The 19,263-nt window shown below is 44.1% G+C and overlaps 1 protein-coding gene across 3 annotated transcripts in view; it reads left to right on the top strand.

Annotated features, from left to right (window-relative positions):
• The window catches only part of LOC129331686 (lipase member M-like), a 59,759-nt gene extending 45,169 nt beyond the window's left edge, over positions 1–14,590 (top strand). For all 3 annotated transcript variants that reach the window (XM_054982116.1, XM_054982117.1, XM_054982115.1), the window contains 7 exons: positions 2,275–2,473; positions 3,759–3,868; positions 4,534–4,670; positions 5,735–5,881; positions 12,147–12,218; positions 12,915–12,980; positions 14,171–14,590. In XM_054982116.1, the coding sequence (XP_054838091.1) occupies positions 2,275–2,473; positions 3,759–3,868; positions 4,534–4,670; positions 5,735–5,881; positions 12,147–12,218; positions 12,915–12,980; positions 14,171–14,398 (959 nt within the window). In that variant the 3' untranslated portion in view covers positions 14,399–14,590. The remainder of the gene's footprint in view (positions 1–2,274; positions 2,474–3,758; positions 3,869–4,533; positions 4,671–5,734; positions 5,882–12,146; positions 12,219–12,914; positions 12,981–14,170) is intronic.
• The last annotated feature ends 4,673 nt before the right edge of the window (positions 14,591–19,263 follow it).

Here is a 19,263-nt window from a genome sequence, read left to right as displayed (position 1 = left end):
TCTTTATATCTGAACCATATTCCTTCCGGGAATAACCATTTGTACTTTATTCCATGGTCCCTCAGAAGTGCTACAAACTTTTTATATTTAAAACGCCGTTTCCGGACTAGAAATGGAACGTCCCCCAAAATCCCGACTTTCAAACCCATAAAGTCCAAATCCGCACCGTATGAGCCATATAGGACGGCGTCCCGAATCTCTCTAGATGAAAAGTCAATAATGATCTCACGAGGCAACTGTCGCCCCGCTGCACATTTTGAAGAAGCCCGACGGACCTCCAAAATGGCGCTTTTAACCTCTTCTTTAGTCGTCCTCGCGGGTGTCGCCAGTAATTCCGAGACCAAATCCCACAGATCCCCACCCCCCCCCCTCTCCCACGCCCTGGAGACGCAAAATTGTCTGCGCTCGCTCCACCTGCAGCCCGACCAGCTGGCCCTCCACCAACCCCAGGTCCTTTTTTGTAGCCTTCACAAGTGACGCACCCTCCAGAGCAGACCCCCCTGCCCCCCCCGCCGCTGCCCCAATGGTCCTCACCTCGCTTTCAATTAAGCCCACCCCTTGATCAGTTTCGTTCAGCTTGTCAACAAAGGGTTTTATAGCTTCCACCACCGCCCTGCGTACCAACTCTTCGAGCGACTCCCCCTTCTGCAAGGTAGCCGAGATTGACTTACCGAGAGCGGGACTTTGCCTCTTTGCTGCCATTTGGGGGGGGGGGACGCCAACAAAATTCTGGAACTCAACGAAGGGGAAGAGCGAGTCTTCTTCAGATCAACCTCTCCTTCACAAACGCTTGTAGAACAGAAGGGATTCGCTTGTTTACAGGCTTCCGCCTGTTTCTTTTACTTGCCGTTTCTCGTTGCCCGGCGGCACTCGAGGCGCCGCGCACATCTGCCGGCCTCCATAGGGACAAACGGGCAATTCCCCCCCCGCATTGATTTCGGGGAGTTCTTCCCGCCGCGTCCCGGACCCTGGCTCCCTCCCTGGGAGTCCTGGGGGCTAATCCTTGCGGGTCAGCCGCCCGGTCAGGGTGCCCGGTCGTTTCCTCCCAGACCAGCCGAGAGGAGCGTCCGGCATGGCTGAGAAAACGAAACCGAATCCTCAAAGAAACCAGTACTGACTGCAGAAGGTGTAGCCTCCAAACCTCTCTGTAATGGATATTTTTATCAAAGTAGACATTTTTACAGGAAACAATCATAGACAGGGTTAAAAAAAAAAGAAGTCTGGGAGAGGTAATCCTGACTGTGATGGAGATTTTCGCTCCCTTTCCAGTTTGCCATGCTGTGCCTTAAAGAGACGACCTTTATTTGGTCCAGTCCTCCGTGTGTGTATTTGTTATAGATTCTGATGTATTAGAAGCAAAAACAGGAGCTGCTGGGTAAGTCTGGGAGTTTGACTTTCCGAGGAGCATGGGCTTCCCAGCAGGAACTGCTAGGTGAGCCCAAAAATGGTGGCAACCATGCCATGTGCCTCACCGCCGCCCTGCAGGCTACAACCCGACCACCCAGGTAAGTCTGGGGGCCCTTGTTTTCTTATGGATACATAAGTAATGTGGGCAATGCCTGCTGAATCACACTTTCCAGGGCTGCTTTTCTTTGCATAGCTTGTTGCTCCTTCCCATGAATGGCAGTAAAAATAAATAAAATATGAAATAGTGAATCTATCAACAAAATAATGTAAAATAAGAGAAATAACTGAACAATGCAGACTGAATTAAGAAACGTTTTGTTATTTCTTATCATGCCTTGTACTGGCAGGACTTTCCTCTCCTTCAGTATTGGGCCTGGAGTGAGGTTTCTGCTCCTGTTTCAGGCTTGCTTCCTGCCTCTTTTTGCATTTGCTAAGGCGAGAAAAGGATTCAAAGGGCATGCCCATCAGCAGAGCTCATCATTTAGCTCCCTTTCCAGTTTGTCATGTTGTGCGTTAAAGATGACCTTGGTTTGGTCTAGTCCTATGTGTGTATGTTCTAGATTCTGATGTATTAGAAACAAAAACAGGACACACGATATCAGAGTTTCAGCCTTAGCCTCAATCAGAGGTCATATCTGCTTTCCTTGATTGTTTCTGCTTTTGCTTTATTTTGGCAGCCAGTTTCCCCTTCACTTTCTTCATTTTTTCTTTCAGTCCTTGATCCTAACATCAGACTCATGCTAGATGATCAACATGTCATGGGAAGTGATGCTTGAATGAAGAAATTGTGGGCAGTCAGTCCTGTAGAATTTTTAATTTTGTGTGTCCTCTTGTAGAGCTTTTAAGTTAAAGTATTTTATTTTTCAGGGTCAAAGGCTGCTGTACTGCTGATGCATGCTCTGACTATGGAAGGCAGCGTCTGGGTAGCAAATCTGCCTAATAGTAGCCTGGGATTCATGCTAGCAGATGCAGGATATGATGTGTGGATTGGAAATAACAGGGGCAATTCCTGGTCTAGAAGACACAAATTCCTTACAGTAGACCAAGAGGAATTTTGGGATTTCAGGTAAGTTCATTTGGTGAGAATTAACTGAAATGTGGCATTCAAGGAACAATACAGTTTTAATTCGAAATGTATTATTCTTTGACTAACTTTACTCCTGTTTGTATCCCATTGGTAGCTAGTATAAAAATTAATGTAATCCCTGTGAGATTATTTTTGAATAATTTTAAATCTCTCTGTGCCTAAAATAGTTTACGGGGTAATAAAGGCCTTTTGTGGAAAAAGGTTCCCTATTTCCTGTTTCTGATTTTGCGTACTTAGAATAAACCTTGCTGGAAAGTACATTTTGAAAGCTGAAAAAGAAATACATAATAAATTATTGGAAATATATATATGGGTTGGTTTAGTTTAGTAACATAGCAGAGTAACAGCAGAGTTATTTAGGCAGAAGCATTTAAACCCCTAAAATGTGTATTAATTAGTCTTCAGACAAAATCAAAAAAAGATACCACTTACAGTTTTATTGTAGTAGATTTCTTCCACAGCAATATCTTGTAGGAGAAGGGGAAAGATTCTAATCTAAAGATTTACATTCTTATTCTAAGACCACGGCCTGAAAAGTAGGCATTGGGGCTGGAAGTGTGGGTCTGTGGACAAAAGAAGGGCTCCATGTGGAGCGTCAAGAATTTACATCCTTCTCCTTGGAAAGCCACAAGGAAAGAGAGAGATTTCCCAAAAGGCATAGAGGCAAGAAGGAGGAGTCGGGAGGTGTTCCCACTTTAGACAAGAGAGTTGCAGCTTGCTAGAGTTACACAAACATACAAGAGAGACATGCAGCACCCCCCAATGTCCAAGGCATACTGAGTCGCCTATTCCAACATAAATAACATCTGCTAGTCTGTGTGTTTCCCACTGCAGAGTTTCCCCAGCTCTTTCTCATTGTTGCTCTGCTAAAGAGAAAGAGGGAAATGCAAGCAGTTGGGAGAAGAGCAAGCACAGCTGGAAGAGGCATGGCCTTCAGGGAAACTGGGCAGGAGCTAAGTGACAAGAGATGTGTCAACCACTGCAGTGGGAAGGGTTTTAAGGAGTCCTGGTAAACCTGTGGGACAAGAAAAGTCCTATTATGTTAACTGAGCTGTTCTTTGTTTGCAAGTCTAGGGATATGAGTATGTGAAGAGGATCCTTGCCTTACATAAGGACAGATACCTAGGCATTTGAATATTGCCCACTCTCTTCTTCAGTTACATTAATATTTCTACTGGTGCTTTCTGGAACCAAAGCCAGTTTACACTGACAAATATGAACTCCTTTCACTGAGGCGTGTGTGTTTGTTTGCTTTGTTTTTCAGTTTTCATGAAATGGGTATTTATGATCTTCCTGCCATGACAGACTTTGTTCTTCAGAAAAGCAGACAGGAGAAAATCTATTATGCTGGCCATGCTCAGGGAAGTACCATAGGTACATGGAAAGCATTCAAGTATGCAGAAGAAAAACTTTGGTTCTTGGCTATGTCTATATTCTATTGAAATACAAGAAAGGCAGCTGTAATAGAGAGGAAGGGCTGCGAGGTCTGTTCTACTGTGGCCTGGGAAATTACGGTTGCCAACCTCCAGGTGGGACCTGGCGATCTACTGAAATTACAATTAATCTGCAGATGACTGAAGTCAGTTCCCCCGGAGTCATATTTGTCAGGTTGGCACAAGCCAGGAGCTTTTACTGGAGAACATTTACCTCATCGCAGAAAAATATATGCTACGGTAGAAAAATAACCCCATGTAACAGGATTGTTAGTGATGAATCATGACAGAAAATTTCCTTCATGGTTTGATTGTTTCTTTGTTTTCTAATATCTTGGATTCTTTCTTAGTTTAAAATGTAAAAATGTATAATAACTTTATAAAGTAACAGAACTGGTATTAGTTATTCAATATTCAAAGGGGAGGGAGGGAGAAGTAAGCATTTATTCAAAGACAGCATTCCACCTTACATAAAAATGTGTGTTCTTGCTCCAGTGTTATGATATTGCATAACAGTTGTCAACCATAGTCTTATTTTGGTTATATAGTGGATATTGTTATTATCATTGTTGTTTTCTTTCTCAAGAATCTCTCCTCTTTTTCTAGCTCTTGTGGCATTTTCTGAAAAGCCTGAATTAGTTTCAAAAATTAAAATGTTTTTTGCCTTGGGACCTGGATATACATTACAACATACTGTGAGCCCCATTTTACAACTTCTGCGCTTTCCAGAAGCATGGCTGAAGGTTTGTGTGAATAACATTTTTTATAGTAAAGACAAATTGTATGTATGTAGGGAGCCATCTTCTCCAATACCGTGGGTGATTGTTAATTCTCTCCAAACTCCTGAATATCGACAAGCATTTAAAAACCCCAAATCATTGCATTCGAACTTCTATAGAATTAGGGTGCCATCACTGATAGATAACATTTCATGATGGAAGGAGCCTTTAATAGGTGCATAGGCCGAGGAACCACAAGGACCAAGGAGGATACCATGAATTTTGCCAGCTGACAATTGATTTCTCCAAAACTGCACACACTATTACTCGCTCTAGGGCCTACTTAGATGAACACCGATGGATATGATTTGTGACTGATTTAATTGTCTGTAGCAGTTATGTGAGAACATGCTTGTGCAAAAAGCTAATTGCATGCTGTTGTAGGAATATGGTTAAGCAATATGCAAACAACCACAAGTAGTACAATGAACAGTTGAACCAATCATCGAACAACAATCATCTTCCTGTTCCTGAATCCGGACTACTGAACAGGATATGAGATGAACTGGCATGAGTTTGAGCATTCCTAACCAGTACTTGAAGGAGGGTAGGACAATTTAAAAATCCTACCTGAACCTTCAAAATCTTTTCATGTGAAGGTGGGCAAATTAATTTATCCTCTCCCCCATTCCCTTTAACAGACAAGTAACCTGACAGAGAATGAGCAGAGCTGTAGTAACAGCAAGGTGCCACTAATAGTTCTTTTAGGGGCAATACAGAGTGGCCTTGATAAGTTCAGGAGGACTCTGAAATAAGGGCTTCACTTTTCATGTCAGTAGCCAGACAGCTTAACATGTGCAATGGAGGAGTGTGCTAAAAGCTCACCCAAACACAGGAGGGGGGGAGACAACCCTCTTGCATGCAGCTGCATACATGCCCCAGAATATGCCAACATATTGCATCAGAGAAAGAAACCAAATCACTATTTTATGAAAAAAGCCCTTATGACTTGGCCACAAGAATGCATCTCCTGCTGTATTAAATATTTGAATGATGCAGACTGCGAAGAACATTTCTTTTTTATGCAGATTATATTTGGCACAAAAGAACTCTCCCTGTTGAGTCCAAGAACCAGAGCACTTGTGGCCCAAAGCTGCCGCCACCAACTACTAGATGTAGTCTGCAAGCAAGTTCTTCTTCTTATTAGTGGATTCAATGAGAAAAATCTAAATGAGGTATTTTCAAATCAAATATGTATTTTTAGTGTGTGAAGGACCGGACTCACGAGCGCCACTCCCTTGGGTCCCAGTCACTCAGAAAAGCCCTGCAGCCATGCAAAGCCTCATCTTGGAGGCATCACCCTTTGCCTTGGCTCTCTTGTGGGCCTCAGGAAACAGCAGCTGGAACAAGGAGGCTTCCTTGACTGAAGTGGCTAAACTTTCTGCAGCTTGCTTCCTTTTCACAGCCTAACTAATACAATGCAAATTATTGCTTATTACTCTGTTTATGAATTAGTAACATGGCTTGATGAAACTGAATTGTGAATGTCTTCATAAGCTAGCTCTGTATGATTGTTGTAATTATTTTGAACATAGGCGTGAATTGTATTAGTTAGGTTGTTATGGTGTGGTTCTTTTGTTACCGTAACTCTCTCTTGGGCTGCCTGGGTGTCCTTTTTGTTGGAATGTATGTGTGTTGCAAGGTCTGACATTCAGTCATTATGGGGTTAATGTGTTTACCTACCATGCTATTGTTTAGATTGACCTGGAAGAGAACCTGGCACAAAGCCAATAGCCTAGCCACCTGAGAAACTGAAGGGTGTTTATAAATTGTTATTGGTCAATAGGTCAGGTGATTTTCTTTCAGGGTCAAGAAGACAGAGGAAAAATATCCATTTCCTGTCTATCTCTTTGTCTGTACTTGTGGTCAGCAAAATGTCGCCTTAGAATTGGTTATTTGTAGCAATCCTGTGCACCTTTTTCCTTTAGAAGTATATGATTTTTAAAAAGCAAACTGATGCTCTGACTCTCTATTGATTCAAGATCCATTGCACCTCTGATTTTAAGCTATTTTAACCCTTTTCCCCAACACTTTTCAGAGCAGGGCACCCAGGTGACATTTTGCCCTACTACTTCCAAGGTTTAAAACATACCATGGGCTCAATTCCTGGCAGGGAATTCATGTCATTGTCAGATTTTTGTATTTCTTTAGTCAATGTTAACTCACTTAACAGTGTTTTTTCTAGCCCTGGCTGCACAGCACATTTGCTTGTAAGCTAGCAAATCACCTGGTACTTCTAGAATTTCTAAGATTCCTACATTTTACTTACTTATTTATTTGTTTAGAGAATTTATATGAGAACTCTCCAGTCCTGCTCAAGGTAGCTCAAATCCAAGAGTACGAAGCAACTGAGCATACAATAAAAAACAATCAAAACAAATCATCATAAAAACCTAGTAAAACAATAAAGGTCAATATTACTTCTACTTCAATTACTACTTCTACTACTACTACTATTGCCAGGGATTTTTTCTGGGAAAAGAGGTGGTTGAACTCAGCAGTGTAGCATGGGTTGCCAGCATCTGGGGCAACAGATGGCAGGAGGTGGCGCCCTAGCACCACATGCGTGCGTGGTTTGCACGCATGCACTCCCGGGATCATGCAATGACATTACTTCCGGGAAGTGACATCATGGAGCAGGGCACTACTGCCCTCCCCAGCAGCATTCCTGTGATTTGGGCCCACTCGCCTTCCTGCCCATTACCTCGCAGCCCTCTGGCACAGCTGCCCACGCTGCCACCGCCAGTTTGGCACGCTCCTTGGCCAGCAGCCACTGCAGGAGGGCCAGCTAGGTACCCAGTGAGCTAGCTGCCTTGCGAATGCAGTGCAGACTCTCCTCATAGGGTTGCCAGCCTCCAGGTGGTGGCTGGAGATCTCCTGAAATTGCAACTGATCTTCAGGGCATAGAGACAATTTTCCTTGGAGAAAATTTTCCTTGCTTTGGAGGGTTGACTCCATGGCATTATACCCTGCTGTGGCCCCTCCCTTTGCCACTATAGGGTTTCCACATTGCTTAAGATGCCATGTAAATTAGTTATGGATTATTTCAGAAAGCTTTAATCTCTATGCTTGACTTTTTGCTTATCTTCACATTTTTTCCTACTGTGTCTTATTGTATCTGTTTTTACTGAATATAGTAACTGTTGTTCATTAATGTACTGGCTTGGTGAATGCCCTACCTGGTGATCGTATCATCTTTCACTTGCATTGTGTAATCTGCCTTGGATCTCAGTGAGAAAGGCAGACAATTAATACATTGAGAGCGCAATTCTAACCCCCAAGACAGCATCGGTACTCGTGCTTCTGTGTAAATGGGGCACCGCTACACGGCTCCCTATGGACTTTTGAAGTTGAGTTCCGCAGGCACCCGAGCATGACAAAGCAAGGTGCAGCTGCTGGGAGGAGCACCCCCCCCCCGTTCCCCTGACAACCCCACTCACACCAGCCAGTGGCCACACCCCTCCCCTGAATCCAGGCGAGGGGCAAGCAGTGGTGCAGCCAATGGGGAGGCTGTGATCCCCGCTGCCACCATTAAGCGCCCCCCGTCAGAGAGGAGGCATCCCTGCCAGGGAGGGGGGCAGAGGTGACAGCAAAGGTTCATATCGAACACCCACCCTCTTGCCCGTCCAGCCCCTGTTTCCAATGAGGTCCAGGCCGGTGGCTGCAGCTTGGTGTGCCTGTGAATACCCACCACCACCGCAAGAATACCTTGGTGTGCCTGTGAATACCCACCACCACCGCAAGAAACAGGTTCCCCTCCCTGAAAAGTAGGGCCGGATAGTAGGGAGCTGATCTCTGTTGCCTGGAGATCAGTTGTAATTCTGGGAGATCTCCAGCTACCACCTGGAGACTGGCAACCCTAAGTAGTCCCCAGGTTCCAAATAAGCAAGTGAGGGGGGGGGAGGCAGGGCCATCAATGAGTGACAGGAATGCCCATTGGGAACCACATGGGAGGCCGGGAGTCCATTTGGAAGCGAGGGGAATGAAAAGAGCGCTCAGACTTGCTGCTGCGCAACTTGAACACATCACTGCATCTCTACAAAGTGAGAACAGGGGCCTGACCTTGACAGCCATGTCCCAGTACTGGGCAGATGCTCCCCCCAAAGTGAACTAACAGACCCTCCCCACGCCAAGTCTGTCACTGCTTCCGCAAACACATCCCCCACCCCCTGGCAGCAGCTTTCCACCTGCAGCAACCATCTTCCTGGCTTATCAGATGCAAGCAGCTCAGGCTATCAGAGAATGAAAGTCTTCAGTGCCTCCTCCCACCCCAGATATTCATGGCTCACAGTTCAATTCCCACCTTTCTGCCTGAAGTTACATTGAGGGGGGGGGGGAGAGGGCAGGGAGGCTGGACGGGCATGGAGGCACTTGATACATTTGTGGGATGTGTGAGTGCACGTGTGACAGGGTGTTGAGAGAGGGGCTAATGACAATGTCAGTCAGGCATGTAAATACAGAAGTTTGTTGTTTTTCAACACGTTTTATTGAACTGGAAAAAGTGCCACTGTCCCTCGGGAGCCATCGCATTTTGAGCAGCCCTCATTCTGTGCTCCCAGGGGTGGGGTGGAGATGCGGACTGCTTTGAGATATTGCTTCCTGGGCTGGATCTGAATGACACTCGCAGAGGATCGAAGGGGGGAGGCTGAAGCAGACATGCTTGGTTGTCTCCTGGCCGAGTCACGACGTGCCTATAAGGGAAAGGTACAGATGTGCAGCAAGTAATTCAGCCGAGCCAAAGCACACACTCCAACATCTGAGAAGGTGCACATAGTAGAGAGCAGCAGCGGGAGCTCCACAGGTGCAGTTAGCGACTGGCTGATGCAAGACCCTCTGGCGAGGAAGCACTCTGCCTTGGGGTGATTTTGCCTTTAAGGGAGAAAGTGAGCAGATAGTTACAAACACCTGGTCAAGAGTAGTTTTCTGGGCATCTGCCTCTGGGGCAGGCAGGGGCTGCAGCCACTGTCCTCTCCCCCGCCAAGTCTAGCTGTCAGGCAAGTTCACGTGATAGGGCAGCCAGCACAAATCAGCAAGCTGGATTAGCTCCTACTTACCTGTAAGTGCTACCTCGCTCCTTACTGAGATGGAACTTCAGAGTCCGATAACCTGCAAGGAAACTTGAGTGGTTATTGTTAGCCAGACATTCTGGACTTTGCCCTTCTTCCCTTGAGCGAGTGCAAAGTTCTCCCAGTTTTCTCACAATGTCCCTAAAGTGCACTCAGTGCCCACCACCGTGGGTACCCACTCTCCCGCCTCGTATTCAAAGTATCCACAGCGGAAGGGAAACAGGCAGAGCTTTCAGCCATGTACTCACTTACCTGAGGTCATGGGCAGCGCGGCTGGCTGTTTTGTAGGGTGCGTGAGCAGGTGATTGAGTGCGAGGAGGGGGGCTCGTCCATGCCAGAAGCGTACATGGATTGGCCCCCATGATACTTTCCATCCTATGCTTCTTCGGGCCCTGGGGGCGGGGCTGGGTGCTCGGAGAGGGGGCTGGAGTTTCCCCGTTCAATGGGTGCCTATGGGCTATGCCTTATTTTTTCATGGCGTAGCTCTTTTGTGCTGCTGTGGGCGTTCCTGCTCCTGGAAGGGCTTAGGGAGCAAATGAACTCCGGCCCCGCCCTCTGTCCTGCCCCCTCCTGCACCGATATGGGGCCCTACGCTGCTTCTCCACCTCCATCTGCCCACCAGGCATTCCTGCTGGTGGCAGCATGGCAGTGGAGGCACGCCTCGTGCCACCGCCGGCGGAAGGGCATTTACACCCATGTAGGAGCCACTTATGCCCACATAAGCCTTGGTTCTCTCCCTATGCACTTTCCCCCCTTCTTAGGATTGGGTTGTGAATAAGTAAAATAAAAAATACCCAGATTGATGTTGACCCATAGTCCTTTGGCATAGCAACTTTCCTGTATGTGTTTTGGTATGTTAAAGAGCTCAAAATGCTAAGTATAGCTCTGTCCCACTGGTCTGCAACGTTTCCCTACTTTTCTGCAGTTCTGAAACAGCAAAATGTGGGGCTTATTGAACAGGTTTCATTGAACAGGTTCCAGATGACCCTGGTGTGCTGTTGCCAGGATGGCTGGTTGGGTGGCTTCTCCTATCTTCAGTTTTCTCCAGGCTCCAATGGAAAGTGTTCTCCGGTCTGGCTAGTATAGCCATTCTTTTAAGGAAAGACAAGACCTGCTATATAGAATTGTCCTTCTTGCTTGTATGGCAACTTAAGTCTCCGTTTAAGAACATAGGAGGGACCCTGGTTGGATCAGAACCGTGCTGTCTAATCCAGCAAGCTGTTTTACTCCACATGGCCTGGAAAATCCATGGCAGGGTGAGAGAGGTGAAAGCTTTTCCATTCTCTCTTTTTTTAAAATTTTTTTATTGGTGAGTACATACAATGTTATTCAATACACAAATTCCCCGTCTTATCTAAATTATATCAGCCCCCACCCTTTCCCCCCCTCCTTAGTGACTTCCAACAGCTTTCCAACCCCAAACCCCCTCTTATTACTCAAATTACTCTTAACCATACTTTTTCTAAATCCTATATATGTTATATCACTTATTCTAAGCATGTTCAAATTCTTCTATATCTCCAATTTTCTAATATATCAATCTACATTTCACTATTTAAACTATCTATTTTTAATACAATCTCCTTATTACTAATATTAGCTTAAATTAATTAATAGCTAAGTTTCCCCATTAATGGTAAAGTTACTTCTCTCTCCCCTTTATAAAATCACATATTAATAATTCTCAAACTGCCACAATCTTCCTTTCACATCCCATTTTTTTTCTAGATATTGTTTCAATTTCTCCCAGTCTGCAATATATTCTCCTGGATCAAGATCTTTAAGTTTTCTTGTCATTTTGTCCATCTCAGCCATGTACAGCAATTTGTAAATCCAATCTTCTGTAGTTGGTATTTCTTGCACTTTCCATTTCTGCGCAAACAAAAGTCTTGCTGCTGTAGTCATGTAAAATAGCAATGTTCTGTACTGCCTTGGAACTTCTTCCATTCCCAAGTTCAGTAGCAACAACTCTGGGTTCTTATTTATTTGGGTTTGCAAAACCTCATTAATTATTTCTATTATATCTTTTCCATTCTCTATCACATTTACTGCTTAGATTGCTGTTACAGTATCTCTGTGAATTACTCTTAAGAAAATTAACTCCTGTACATAACTCAGTTAATTACCACTCTTTATTTCACACTTTGCAGATTAAAGAGGCAGTGTAAATAGGCCCCTGCCCCCCTGTCATGTCTACTTTAGCACTCATCAATGAAGATGAGCATTTTACACTTTAGCAGCTAATGCTCCATGGCTATGTTTGACTTGCATGTCTGCATTCCCTCATGAAGCCATGCTGTAAGGACCAAAGGTGTGTTGCTTCTCATCTGTTATGGTACAAAAATGCCTTCTAAATATATCTTTTCCCTTGCAGAGTCGGACTGATGTGTATATGTCACGATTTCCCGATTATACTTCTGTGAAAAATGTGATCCACTGGAGCCAGGTAGAGTTAAGGAAAATGTACTGACTGAATATACCAACTCTGTAGAAAATGTATTTATTATTACACGAAAAGTAATGTGAACTGACTTATAGAACCATATAGGGGTGGAGCAGTGCTTGTCTCTGTATAAGACAGCTCCGTGTGTTCATGTGATTTTGGTTGTCAAGAGCTGCTGTAGCATAGTGGTTAAGTGGCTGGACTCCAAGTCAGCACTCTGTTGGTTCGACTTCTACCCCTGCCATGAACTCTGCATGTGGCCTTGGGTAAGCCGCTCTTCCCAGCCACAGCTCCCGAGCTGTATTCTGGGGATAGTAATCACACTGACTTTGTTCACCGCTCTGAGTGTTGTTATTCTTATCCTTATTATTAGTACTGAAGTTTGTTCATTGCACTATATAAGACTGACTTTGGGGGCAGTGAAAAACCTATGCACTGTTTCTGTTGAAATAGCACCCGAAAGGTCCTGTGACTAGCTCGTATATTGTGCTAGGTCTGACAAAAGTCTGTGCTTAGGAAACATACACATTACCAAATAAATGATGAGGAATAGGTTGAATCCATCATGGTTATAAAGTTGCTCAGCGTTCCACGCATGTCATTACCTCCTTGTTAATTGTTTCCAGTAGTCTCACTGATTCATCTCATTTGTGAGAGCCAAATATTTCTACTCAATCCTTCTGTTCTTTCATTTTCTAGGTAGCCAAAATGGGAAAACCCAGAAAGTTTGACTATGGCTGGTTAAACAAAGATATATACAACCAGGTATGAATACCATTGGGTTCATGGGTCATGGGCTTAGAAGGGGAGTAAATAAATCTTGGAGCTCCTAAATGTATTCTGAGTTTTGTGCTGTTCTGCAAAGATAGCTGCTGTTTGTGGGCCCGCCTGCTGACTAACCTTATCACCCTCAGCCTGACTGCTGGGGGGAGGGGATTGTGGGATGACAGAACGTGGGATTCCACATGGGCAAAACTTCTGCATGGATCCCTCTGTCATATGGCGAAGAGAACTGTGATTCTCGAAAGCTTATTCTACAATAAAGTTGGTTAGTCTTAAAGGTGCTACTGGACTCTTTTTGATTTTGCTACTACAGACTAACATGGCTAACTCCTCCAGATCTCTGTCACATGGGAGTGAGAATTCCCCAACAGCCCCCGAACTGCTCTTGCCCCCGCAATACATCACCCCCAAGATCCCTTGAGGGGAAAACCAAGTATGGGGAAACTGGGTTCTCAGGCTCTGTTTTCCCCAAAGAGATCTCTGCCCAATCCCCAATGGGAATAAATGAATGTGGGGGCCCTTAAAGGTATTCTGGATTTTGTGCTGTTATTCAAAGATTGATACTGTTTCTCTTGGGTTGAATGATTATGAACCATCTGGGGTTCCTGCTCCTCCTTCCTGTGTATTTTGTGTTGTAATTGGAATTTTTGAGGATTTCATCAGCACTGTTTCCCAGAACCTGAAAGCAATTTGTCCCAAAGACAATGAGGAGACTCACTAAGGGCCAAGCTACACATGACGAATGACACTTGAACGGCAAGTGGATTGAGTGGAGGGCAAGTGAACAGGGAGAAATACACTTGCCGTTCAAGTGTCATTCGTCATGTGTAGCTTGGCCCTCAGTTTTATAAAGCAAATAAGGAAACAATGGAGCAAGGGAAAGAGATGCTGCCCCACAGAACCAGAAAGGATATTCTGCTGTAAAAATGCAGCTTCAGGCACACACATATGAGTGTCTCTAGTCTTACTTTGATGAAGTTTCACCTGAAGAGAAATTTCTGCATTTTCTTCAAATGGTTTGGAAGTAATCATTTTGGGGATCTATGGAAATTCCCTGAGGCATTGTGCTGGTTTCTTCAAATCCTTTTTGGTTTCCCGAGAAATTCCACACAGATGATTCAACTTGGGTAGTATTGTCTCCAGTTCATTCTTATATTATTTACTTTTCCCAGACCACTCCTCCCTTGTACAGGATAGAAGAAATCGCTGTTCCAATAGCTATGTGGAGTGGAGGACAAGACTGGGTTTGCCAGCCAAAGGAAACAGAAGAGTTAAAATCTCGGCTGAAAAGTGTCATTCATTACAAGCATTTTCCTGACTGGAACCACTGGGATTTCATTTGGGGCCTTGATGCCCCACAGAGACTGTACATGGAAATCCTGAGTTTGATGGAGCAATAACTGAAATAATTTGAAATTGTGAACTCGGTTTTGTTGTTTCTTTCCTTTTCTCCCCAAAATGGTGGTGCTGTGGTTGAACCTGTTTTTCATTTAAAAATTTAAGTTTATTTAAAGCGGAAAGAACTGTCATGATTAGAACACTAATTCCCTGTCTTTCCATGCTCTAGTTGCAAAATAAATCACATAAATTAAGATTTCCTGTGTTCTCAATTATTTCCTGATGTATATTTGCTTCATGAATTCATTTTATTAAGTTTTAGTTGTAAAAAAAATTAAAGAACGTTTTTGGGACTATTTCTAGAAAGTTTTATAAAGTAGTGTTCCTGAGGGTTTGTGGAAAATCCCCATCCCACTCTTAAAAATGATGGGAGGGGGGGTGGATACTTCAGGAAACAAGATTAGGTGGTTGTTTAATTGCTCCAATTTTTACTGTCAGGACTAAATCCACATTAAAAAGGCCTCACGAATCAGTGACTTGTGCCTCATTTGAGTTCAAAGCGTGTACAACAACTGCACCCTCTGCCCACATCAGAAATTGTTGGGCTGTCACTAATCTGTTCCCTATCACGTGACAATCACATTTTTGCTTTGTCAAATGAAGGTATTGAATGTTCACATTCTTAATAGTAAAATCAAAGGGTTGGATCACACCAAAATACAGTAGTCCTTATGCAAGCAGAAGCGCTAGGCCTTGTAGCCTCCTTGCATTAAGTGAAGGCCATTTTATCCCTATTGTCTGTTCTTTTGATCATGAAGTAGCACAAGGTATTTCTTCTGATACAATAGTCAGGATGTAATACTATACAACTGGTTTCAATTACCCCACCTTTCCTCAACCCAGTGGGTTGCCCTGGGGTAGGGTTGTCTGGTATCCTTACCTTCCCAGTGGGAGGGGGGAGACATGGGTCTTCCCTTCTTCCCCTCTTCACATTTCGTGGCTGCGCGATGATGTCAGTTCCAGTGAAGACATTTCCGATGATGTCACCATGCAGGTGCAGGAGTTCATGTGCATTTCATAGTGGCCCATTTGGGCCTCAAATGGGCCCAATTTGGCCTGTTTAAGGCCCAAACCAGCCTGTGGCAAAGTGCCCAAATGCTCTTGTGGTGGTGTGATAATATCAGTGACGTTGTTGTGCCACCTCGGGAGCAAGCCCAGGGGACCCATTCCCATACTTTCCTCTCACCAGTCTGGTAAGTGGAGGCAGGGGGTGGAGGGTGAAAGCGGGGGATCCCCCACCCCCACCAGGGGAAGGGAATCGTTACCCTGGGGTCACTTAGCATGACTGGAATGCTCTGGCCTGTCAGAAATTTCAAAACTAAGTTGAATGTAAACACACGAACCATGTACTGCACATTTCATTGCTCCATATGCACTGTATTGATTCCTTTGACATTATATAAGAGCAATCTGCTCAAAAAACCTTCATTGGTTAGGGATGAGGGGACCAATTGCAGGCCCATCTCCAATGTACCTTTATAGGAAAGGGGCTAGAGCGTGTGGTGTAGGAACAGCTCCAGAGCTTTCTGGATGTCACATCTGCCCTTGACCCATTTCAGTCTAGTTTCTGTCCAGGGTTGGGTACTGAGAGAGGTTTAGTTGCACTGATGGATGATCTTTGTTTAAATTTGGACAGGGGACAATTTTCCCTGCCAATACTGCTAGACTTTTGACACAGTTGACCACTCCACTCTCATCCACAGGCTTGAATATAGCTTGGTGTTAACCTTTGGTGATTTGACACTTTTCTGCCTGACCAGATACCCTGAGTCACTACAAGAGGTGCAGAATCAACTCAGTGAAATTTGTTTTGTGGAGTGCCACAGGGTCCTAGTCTCTTACCCGTGCTCTTTTAATATTTGTTTGTTTGTTTGTTTCAACTTATAACCCACCCCTTTTCACAAGCAGGCTTATGGTGGGTTAAAACAATGTCAAATATTATACAAAGAGTAATGTAAATTACAGTATAAAATTACATTAAAACAGCATAACATAACAGCTGTATTCCATTAATTACAGAATAAAATTACATTAACCTGATGGCTGCATAACTGCAAGATGGTGTATGAGAGGCTGTCCTTGAAAACAACTGAGAAACTACATCTGGTTCAGGATGCAGCAGCCTGTCTGTTTGCCAGGGCTTTTGAGGGGGTTTGGAAGGTTCAGTCCATGGAATGCTGTCCTGTGTAGTTGGGCTTTATTTAGATGACCTGTTCTGCCATGTAATGAAATCTGTAATAAGGAACTATATTTGAAAAACTAGTCAGCCGTGCAAAGTTTGTATATATTGTCTCTCCTATGCTTACAATAGAAGGCAGAAATTATATAACTGTTATAGATGTAGAAGAGGCAGGGGGCAATCGCCATGGCCATAGTCATCAGTATTTTGGTGTTATGAGGGAAATGTACATAAGGTGTTTATACTTATGAAGTGAAATTAGTGATTTTTTCCCTGTCACTGCTGTGTTTTGTTATCTGTCCATTTTGAAGCTTCAGTCTTTAAACAGATCTCTCTCACATTTCAACATTCAGCGGTTTTCTGTTGATATTATGGACTTTTATCAGTTAGAGAATGTTGACTCTTCTGGATGTAAATTAAATGGTGGTGAGGAATTTCGAAAGAGGAGAGACTGTGTCTTTCTGTTTGGGCCAGCTGCTTGAGGGAAGCATCTATCCAAGGCTGGAGGGTAGTGGCCTCTGGTTCACCCCCCTTCTTCTCTCTGTGTTGACATATTCATTCCCACCCTGGCCTTTTGTCTTGTTTTCATTGCCATTAATCTGTGTTTTGAAATCTTAAAATTAAATAAAAAACCTCCCTTGGAGAGAGAGTTCTAAAATGTTGTTGGTGTTTTATTCCTCCTCCTTTTTTAAAAATTAAAGTTTCCTTGTGACCCATAAATGCTGAAATCTTTGTATGCAAAGATCTCAGTGATTTCTGCTGTTCATATTCTTTGATTTGTTGCTACAATTGGAATGGATTTTAAATGTATTTTGTAATGTCTGTTTTTGAAAAGAAAAATGTAATTCTCATACTTCTTACCCTACTGGGCATTGCAAGCATGGGAAAGGATTTTTGAACTTTTTGTTTGTAAAGTTTACTAACCTACAGAATATTTTTAATACTTCCAGCCTTGGTTGTTGTGGATTTTCCGGGCTGTATAGCCGTGGTCTTGGCATTGTAGTTCCTGACGTTTTGCCAGCAGCTGTGGCTGGTGAAACGTCAGGAACTACAATGCCAAGACCACGGCTATACAGCCCGGAAAATCCACAACAACCATCGCTCTCCGGCCGTGAAAGCCTTCGACAATATATTGAACACTTCCAGCCTTCCTTTGTAATTTTGTTGTTGTTGTTGGTGGTGGTGGTGGGGAATGAAGAAGCCACTGTGATTTGATATCATATCTCATATTTCATTTGTGACATTATAAGACCTCTTATGTGATCTCTTGTTTCTTGAGAGAAGAGTGCGTGGACAGATGGTGGAGTGTGGCTCTTCCATGATTCTGAAAGCCCTGATGATATAAATGGTAAAAGCAATGTGCTTCTTTGCATCCTGAAGGCAGAGATAGTGGTGCATGACCTGTTCTTGGTAGAGAAGAGTGGCAGTGGAAGGAGTGCCAAAGAGATAAGCCACATTCCCTTATGCAGGGAAATGTGTATGTGAGGAAGGTGGCACATTTGGAGAGAAGCAACTGGGAACGTCCTGCAGTGTTCTCCCAAAGCTGGAGCCTGCCTCGTTATGGAGTCAAGTATATGTACCATGGCAATTGCTTGGTTTCTGATTTATTGCAGAGTCTGTTTTACTTCGTCTGCTGCAATTTGAGAGAGTTATCTGCTTGTGCTTAATAAATGCTATAATCATAGAGTGCTTGTGAACAGATCTACTAGAAGGGAAGGGATCCAGTCTGCAACTTGATGTAGGCATGCCTCACAAGCAAACTCCATAGTAGGGCATGATCAAATTTTGTTTGTTTGTTTGTTTATAGTCACTGAGACTCAAGGTGGATTACACAGTGCAAGTCAACACGACTAACAGCTAGGATATTCAAAGAACAAAATGATAGTGTATGGGCTGCAGAAATTTAAAAACAAGAATAAATCTAAACTACCCAGTAGGATCATATCTACATGAACAAACAGTACCCAGTAGAATAGTCAACAGTCCCTGTCTCTTTACCAAGGCATCTTGCTGAGTCATTTTCAGCACAGCACAGTTTTGCATAGGTTGTGGGAAATCAAGAGAGGTGGAACTTTCCTGATCTCTTCAGGCAGGCCGTTCTATAAGGTGGTTGGAGCTTTCTGAATCAGGCAGCAGCCCTTCACAGCAAGCTGAATAAACAGGAGTGGGATTACACTTACTTCCCACCAATGAAGCTGTAGGCCTTCTCTACTTGCAAGAAGGTGTTGTCCTCCTTGCAAGCTTCTTACCCTGTCAGGTTTAACTTTCTTTTCTTATTAGGAGATTTGCTACCCTAGTTGGAATTAAGAGGCAGACACAAGGCTTGGGTACTAAAGGGCCACTTTATTAAAGCCACAACATAAATAGTTAACACGGCAACAGGGGGCCTAACCAGCTGTTCAGATTAAGCCAGATGTCACCCTGGGATCTCCTCCTTGAACCTATCTGGGTGAGATCCATTCCCCTGGTTGTGAGCTATCCATGCGGCACAGCTGAGACCCGACCAGCCAGGCGAAATGGTTCCCCCCTTAAAGCTCCAAACACCCCAAGCTGTGGAGCCCGAGGGAAGGACTTGTCCAGGAGGTTCCATCAGGCAGTCTTCCCTCACATCTGGTTGCCATGAAGTGTGCCAGGCACTCCTGACAGACCTCAATTCCCCACCAATGGGGATATGCCAAGAGTACTTAC

The sequence above is a fragment of the Eublepharis macularius genome, chromosome 6 (assembly GCF_028583425.1).
Source record: "Eublepharis macularius isolate TG4126 chromosome 6, MPM_Emac_v1.0, whole genome shotgun sequence".
In the NCBI taxonomy this organism is placed as follows: Eukaryota; Metazoa; Chordata; class Lepidosauria; order Squamata; family Eublepharidae; genus Eublepharis; species Eublepharis macularius.
Note: the sequence above shows the minus strand (reverse complement) of the source record. Positions and strands in the feature narration are given on the sequence as shown.